Below are 7,933 nucleotides of genomic sequence, written 5' to 3'. Positions count from 1 at the left end.
ACCAACCTCTCTCTCACTTCTCTTTCCACCCCTCCACCCCCTCTCTCTTTTTCTCCCTCCAATAGCTATTTAATTTGCTTGACCATTTTGCAAAGAAAATTAAAGAATTAAGGAAAACATTACTTTCTCTATACTAATTAAAGATTAATTTACAGTCTGCATTCCTAGTGACTTGAAAACCACTGCCTATGCCATGGCTTGATGCCTCAATGTTAGAAATTCAAATGAGGCCAGTTTAGTGAATAGAAGTCCATGCAGACAACTGCTGTTTTTCTTGGCTTCTCTGGTGCAAAGCCTAAAAATAGACAAAAAAATCTAGCAGCACAACAGATCCATTTTTGCTGTCATCTTTCAGTTCAGACTAAAATGAGGTATGTGTTTGATGGAGGGAGGTGAAGGGACTCTGCTGTCTCTTTTTACTTTCCTTCAGTAAAGGAGTTGGCTCTGTTAAACACTAGCAGAGGTAGTATATTTAAAATTAATTTAAAATGTAAAGGATTTTTAATGCCTTTTAATATAAACAAAAATTGATTTTATTAAAAATGCTTTCAGATATTACAATACAATGACTTATTCATCAGTTCATGTCTATATCATGGCTATAACTTCCTTTCCAAGTATATTGATTTTTTTTATGTATTTTGGAAGTGGAAAAAGAAAGCAGTCTCTTCATCATCATCTTCTTAAACAGAACCAGGTCAATCATGCTTATAAGACTATTTCAAAAGAGTAGAAATTCTTTTTTTCAAAGTGGTAGGGTTGTCCAATTAAAGATGTTCCTTAAACAACAAAAGACAGATCATATTTTTCTAAGCTGCATTTTGTTGAGTTGAAACATGAGATGTCAAATATTTATAATAAAATACTCAAAGTTAAGTACTGAGTCATAGAAATGCCTGAAATGTTGAAACGGATATCAAACTAATGGAAGTCCATGTATGTTACACGGTGGACTTATGGGAGCCCAGGTACAGATACACTTGTTGCAAGAAAAACTTAAAAGGTCTTATTTCTTTTTAGATTCAGGGCCCACATACAATCGATTTAAAAGTTGAACTAAAAAGAGATTTCAGCTTTGTATAAATAAAACATGGAGAAAAACTACACTTCTTACTGTTTTTCTATTAAGAATTTCATTTCCTGGACTCTGAGAGGCATTTATTAGCAGTCAGAATGAAATTTTTTTGTAAAAATTAAAATTTTTTTTGGCCATTTAGCTCTTAGAGTAACACTCATCCTGAGTACTATGTTAACTCTATAGCAATAATTATATGCATTTTTCTAGTTTGGGATATGAAATATCTTGCATTTTGGCATGTTATACTCAAGATAATCTGACTCCAAATGAGGAACTTCATTTCAGTGCAGCACTTGAATATAAAGGCATATCATCTGAGGAATTACAACTAGGCTGATTGTCAGTTATGCATCCTGGTAAGCTCCCTTGATATTTACCATGAAATAAAAAGGCAACATGAAAGAGTATTTTTGCTGCTAGTGCCTAGCTTTTATACAGCTACTCTTTTACCTTTAATAATGGAAGGGAAGAGCAACACAGATAGATGAAATCCACAGACCATCCAAAATCCCTGTGTTCGGTAGACTGAGGCATGACAGTGTTGATGTTAAGAACAGACTCTAGGGTCCAATGTATATGGTTTCAAACATAAATGCTCCATAGCTGTGTGACTTTGGGCAGTTCTTAACCTATCTGGGCTTCAAGTTCTCTCATCTCTATCTCTATCTCTATCTCTATCTCTATCTCTATCTCTATCTCTATTATCTTTAGAGCAGTTCCTGGCATGTGGCAAGAGCCACTTAAATATTAACCATTCTATCACACTATATCATTCCTATATCTGAACTACTAATGTGTAACAAAATACAAATATTAGATGGTTCCTTCATTTTCCTGATTTTTCTTTAAAGGTTCAAAGTTGCAGCAAATGTCATTTTTTAAAAAGTTGAGTAAACACAGGATGAGAAGCCCTAAAGCAAAGTATTGAGCTAACAAACAGGGTAAGTATTTCCTGAATACATAAAAGCTAGTTCTTTGTAGAACTAGCAAAGAGACTTGTTAATGGGCTTTTGTTTTAGAGATGATGGAAGGCTATTACAGGAAGAGGCCAGACAAGTGCCCTCATAGTTTTAGCAACCGCCTCTCATAAGCCTAATCTCATCTAAATCAAATCACTAGAATGTGAGCTTCACAAGGCCAGAGATTCTACCTGGTTATTACTGTGTCCCAAGAGTCCAAGCAAAGTACCTGGAAAAGGGATTTTCAATAACTATTTCTTGAATGTATTGAAGGAATAAAAAAAGCTATGACCTTTCCCTTAAACAGGATTAGCAATAAAAACAAAAGAAAACAAGAATATCATGCTTTCCTACTTCCTGACAGGTTTCTGACCTTGAGAATACTGGTAAACAGGTAAGCAGGACTGAGGAGCAGCATATGAAGGACCTAAGTGAAAATTTGTACATTTAATAAGTATTTCAGAAGTCATGGATTTGGTTAAGTAGTCACAGGAATGTGTGGTGTTAAATGGTGCTGCCTTTAACTCACATTCACGTGCAGGTGTCATATTTGAGTTACAAATATTTTGTACAACATCTGCCTAAATTTACTGTCAATACTTATGCATTTTTTGACCCAGGGTTTTCAGAGATCTTTTACCTGTGACCAAGTGTCCATGAACTATTCTTAAACAGAATTCTCTGCAAACATTTAGCTTACTTTTAAAAGTTTCTACTCTGCTTTGACTGGCTAAGATAATCAGTTGCTATGCTGCATTTCACAGGTGGTACTGATTATATAGCATTATTTATAATTTAGCTCACAATCTCAGGTTTAAATTAAAATAATGTAACACTTTTAGAACAATGTTAGACTTAATTCTTAATATGATTCATTTCTATTCTCCTGGCAAACATTTTCTGAATATAGAAAAAAAAATCCCTTTTTACAGCATAGGCAAGTTGGTGATTTGAATAGGAAACTATTTGTTTATACACACTCTAAGTTTTCCTAATTATCTTTTTAATGAAAATTGAGAAAGTATTACTCATTCTTTGCTGAGCCGTACTCAACTCTACTTGTCTTTTCTAAATATAACAGCAAACAACCTCAAACTACATTATTAATTAATTAGACCTGATTTCTTAAAAGGGTTTACATTATCTCATTTACCTCTGGAGCTTCCAGACATTAATAATTAGTCACCAAAAAGCCAACAGTGATTTATAATGTGCATTACCACATCAGGCCTGACACAAGAACACTGTGTGAACCGAGAAGGAGAAAGACAAATGTTTACAAATAAGCTATGGAAGAAATATCCTGAGAACACACTTCTGTATTCACAGAAAACAGTCAGGCTGAATGCAATTAGGGTGAACATTCAGGTTCATTTTATTCCAGGGTACTGCTTCTACTCTTGAAGCTCCATGTAGAAAACGGTCCTTAGGGTTAGAACACTACTGAAGGTGATATAATTTCTCTTAGCTCCTGGACATGTAAGGTAAACATTTACATTATTGCACAGTAACAAAAATTTACAGCCATAGGTAAAACAAGATCTGATGAACTTTCACACACCAGTGTCTGAGGCTAAAGAACATTGGAAAGCAATCATTTCTAGGATGACAGTGGCATCTCTTTGAGTTGTTAGAAAAGATTTCTTATTTAAAAATCTATTCATAGGATGTGTTTTCACATTTGTCAGCTTCTTTTCACTTGTGTGCTAGACAGAGGCACTTTAAGAACTATTAACTGTAGTTTCAGGAGTACAAGATACTGAATTTCAGCAGTCATGGTAAATATGGCAAAGAATTAAAATGAAACCAGATTAAAATAAACAATTAAATTAGAAAATTTGACCAAATCTGGTAAAAAAAATCACTGGTTTCTGATTTGAAGAACTTCTTCACTAAATATAGGTTAGTAGTTATCCCCTGTCTATGCCCAAATAAATGAATACCAGAGCTTTCCGATGTTAAGGTAGAATGGTTTTGCTGTTTCCGTTTGTAAGGGCTTTAAAACATTGACGAGTTAAGTAGTTTGAGTTATATATCGAGTAAGATTGTATTATGCTTAGGTTCCAAAGAGAAAAACTAAAAGGTCGAATAAAACATGTTGGAAGAGTTTAGCAAAGAGTATAAAATTAAAAGACTAAAAAGCCCACTCAGTTTTAAATGTGTAAAAATAAATCGCATTCATTCGTGGGAATCCAGTGACTGTTTTTTGTTTGGTGGGTTTGTTGTTAGGCAGTTGGTATGTACTGCACCCTCCACAACACGTTGGAAAGTAGGTCCTGGTAAACACTAAGGAATATCCAACCAGGTAAGTACATCAGGGTAACGAGGCCCATGAAATTGAGCGGGTAGTGAGAATAGTCCCAGGAACAAGCCCCGCATGTTCGGAGTCCAAGACCCCACGACAGCTCCCACGCGTAGATGAAGAGCACGTAGATGGGCACCCGCTTCCAGGTGCCCCAGCCCCAGCTGTAGTGTAGATGGAAGTAGAGCTTTTCCACCACGAAGCTGCAGCTGCCATACATAAAGAAGGACCAGAGCGACGTGTGGCCGGTGGCTGCCCCGTCCCCCTGCCCCAACACGTTAAAGAAGAAGGTGAAGAAGATCTCGTCCAGAAAGCCGTGCATTCCGAAGAAGAGAAAGCGGAGCAGGTTCGGCAGTCCCTCGCTGGGGGCTCCCCCTGCGCCCCTGAGGGCACGGGGTCTTCGCCGCTGGCCGCCGGCCGCAGGAAAGACCCGAGCGCCAGGAGGGGCTGGGGGCGCGCCCAGCCGCTGGTGCTGCCGCTGCCTCCGCTGGTACCGCAAGCGCAGGAAGCGCCTCAGGAACACTTGGCAGTGGTAGAGCGCCAGCATGTACTGCAGCGCCAGGTCCAGCGCCCCCGGCGCCGCCGCGCCACCCGGACCGCCACCCAGGCTGAGCAGCAGCGCCTGGCCCGCCAGGGTCTGCAACCCCACGTGGGCCGAGGGGTAGAGGAGGAAATTGAAGAGGAAGGTGCTGGAGCAGCGCCGGTGCTGCAGGTAGACCTTCTCCAGGGCGAAGTGGGTGAGCGAGTGCAGCAGGCAGCGGTAGGGCGAGGAGAAGCCCAGCATTCGGAGGTCCGGACTGTGCGCAAAGCGTCGCGCCGAAGACACGAGCACGTCCAGAGTTATCCCGTGCATCCCGTAGAAGTAGAGACGCATCCAAACTGGCAGCACGGCGCCCTCGGCGGGCGCTTCAGCAGTGGACAGCGGCCCGGGACTGTCCGCGGCCGCCTCGTTTCCCCGTCCGCCGGGGGTTTCAGGACGCTGCGCCGTGCCGCCACGCCAGGCCAGTCCCTCCGCGTTCGTATCGCCCCTTGCCATGGGCTTCGAGGCTGCACCGGCGCCCGAGCTCGCGCCGCCGCCGCCGCCGCCGGGTGCGTGGAGATGTGGGGCCGAGCGGCCGAGCTCGGCGCCGCCTCCCGGCCGCTTCTCGCGCAGCGGCCCCCGGGGGACACGCAGGGAGCTCCGTCCCGGCCGGGGCCCGGCGGCAGTGGGAGCTTTTGTGCCCCGGACACTCATGGGCCGCTCGGCTCGCGGAGTCCCCTAGCTGTGGCCCCACCGCACCCTCCCCTCCAAGTCCTGGGCGAGGTGTGGCCGCCGGGCCCCCGCGCTCACACTGCGCGGCCTGATGGGCTGGGCGGCCCGGCGAGGGGAGGCGGCGCCGGGGCTACGAGGAGAAATGCAGCGACTGGTACAAACCCCATTCCCTCGCGGCTCTGTCCCGCGCTTCTGCCGCAGACTCTGGAAGCCAAATGGGAGCAGCGATGCCCCCTCTCCTGGCTCTTCCCATGCCCCTTTCCGCCTGTCTCGGCCTCTCTCGCCTTCGCAGCCGCCCCTCCCCACCCCAGCCCTGCGCGCAGAGTCCTGTGGGGGTCTGTTCTGGAAGGCCTGGCTCTGCTCCCCGGCTCTCCCTCCCCGGGGCCGTGCAGGAGGCGTTGGTGGGGTGGAGACGTAGAGTGGAGAAACCCCTAACAGGTGTGACTGCAAGCGGATGGGCATTCCCTGTATCGAGAGCCAGGGCCAGGGTCTGGCTGGTGGAGATGAACGGCCGAGTGCCACAGACCGGCGGCCGGGCCCGAGACCAAACTACGGTGCTGTTTGTTTAATATTCTTATTCAAAGCCAGCTGTGTCCCAGTCACAGAGAGTAAACGCGAGATTCCACGCCTGTCCCCTCCAGCGTTACCCTGCATCTGAAATGTTGCCATGTATCCTGATCCACTTTCTCAGTCTCTCTCCCTTGCCAGTGTCTTTTCTTCTGTTATTTTATTCTGGGCCAAGGGTAGAGATTCGAAGTCCCCCAGAATTTATTAAATGATTTGAAGTCTTTGGAGTCCAGTTGTGGTGGGAGGAGGAGGAAATGCATTGCTCGCCTATGGGCTATTGTGAGGTCTCATCTTGAAGTAGTACTTTTTATCATCTCGGCACACCCCTGTGCTGCTTTTTCTCCTTGCAGAACTAGGTCATCCCAGAAATGGAGAGTGAAATAGAGGACGAGGATATTTTTTTTTTTTTGGAGGTGAAGAGGGTGTGTGTGGGGGAATCCAGAACTTTGGGGGTATTGGGCTCCACCATTGTCTCCAAATTACAATCAGGCTTAGAATTGGAAAGAGCCTTAGAGGTAAATTATATTGATTACCCCCTCTCCCTGCCTCCCCCAAAATATATGTCTGGGCAGAAACTGGATAACAGTGTTGATCTGTAAGGAGTTAAGATCCTGCCTAGATGGAAAGCTGTCTGGAGAACCTTTTTTTTTCCCTTCTGCAGGAAACTAGACCTTCCACCCCTAAGGCAACTCACCCCCGCGATTCCCCTTGTTTCAACCCTTTATGTTACAATGTGCCTTAGCAGAGTTTTCTGAGAATTAGGTAAGGTAGAAATAAGAGTATGGCAAGAAGAAAAATCTTTAAGGTAACACCACTTGCATAAGGTCAAAGTACTGTTTTTTTGTTTGTTTGTTTTTATATAGCTCTGTTAAGCGTTTTATTTATTTGTGGACTTTCTTTGGCTACTGTAGTAGGGGAACTAGCAGTAGAGAGCAATTAAGGAAGGGGGAACAATAATCCAAGAAGAACAGATAAGCTATTTAACGTTCTGGGGATGCCCAGAAATGACTATGGTCTGTTAATTTCTGATGGATGTAGTAGGAACAAGTTCACTGAAATGTTGCTATAGTATGTAACTTTCTTGGGGTAAAGTAGGAACATGTTGGAAGTTAAGCAAAAAAAAAAAAAAAAAAAAAAAAAAAGTCAGTGGGTGGAAGTTGTCATGCTAGGGACAGAATTGTTAGAAAGCAGGCTCATCAAAACTGCCGCCGGACAGACAGTACTAGTTCCCCAAGTGCTTGAGCAAATACAATGCAGAGAAATAATAATATAAGCATATTTTCTTGAGCACCTGCTATTTATAAGATGTATTCTCTATTTAAGAAGTGTATAATTTGGTTAATATAACTATCACACCTGTGTAAAGCCTACCAACTTATGATTATTAGTATTATTAATAGTACTATATGTTAGTACATAGGCTGTAAAATATTTCTTTGAGTTATTATTTTATAAGTTAAACTCAATTCTGGGCCCAATTTGTCAGATATTTCAAACTAATGTACTCATTCTCTGTAATTCCTATTCAAGGTAGGGAAAGCACTTCATCACAATAGCATAAAAATAATCATTCCAACATATGCATACACTAACATGTTAGATTAAACTTGAATTGTTTTCAAACAGTAAATTAAACTTCAAGGGGCTGAGTCTATTCTAACTTTTCTTATGGATACAAGGAAAATCTTGAGAGGTCTAATTCTATAGACTTCATCCCAGGGATTTTAGGGAAATTTGAAGGAAAGTAGGAAATGAAACTACATAGAGTCAGTTTG

At 43.0% G+C, this 7,933-nt stretch overlaps 1 protein-coding gene across 1 annotated transcript; it reads right to left on the bottom strand.

Moving 5' to 3' along the window:
- Window positions 1-550: 550 nt before the first annotated feature.
- On the bottom strand, window positions 551-5,764 carry TMEM229A (transmembrane protein 229A). The gene has a single exon (XM_037837444.1). The coding sequence runs from the start codon at window positions 5,571-5,573 to the stop codon at window positions 4,263-4,265; it is 1,311 nt and encodes a 436-aa protein (XP_037693372.1). The 5' UTR covers window positions 5,574-5,764; the 3' UTR covers window positions 551-4,262.
- Window positions 5,765-7,933: the final 2,169 nt, after the last annotated feature.

This window comes from Choloepus didactylus, chromosome 5 (assembly GCF_015220235.1).
Source record: "Choloepus didactylus isolate mChoDid1 chromosome 5, mChoDid1.pri, whole genome shotgun sequence".
NCBI classification, from domain to species: Eukaryota; Metazoa; Chordata; class Mammalia; order Pilosa; family Megalonychidae; genus Choloepus; species Choloepus didactylus.
The sequence above is the reverse complement of the archived record's forward strand: the minus strand, read 5'-3'. Positions and strand labels throughout refer to the sequence as shown.

Excerpts from the sequence above, each read along its gene's own strand:
- TMEM229A (XM_037837444.1), bottom strand. The coding sequence starts at position 5,573 with ATGAGTGTCCGGGGCACAAAAGCTCCCACTGCCGCCGGGCCCCGGCCG.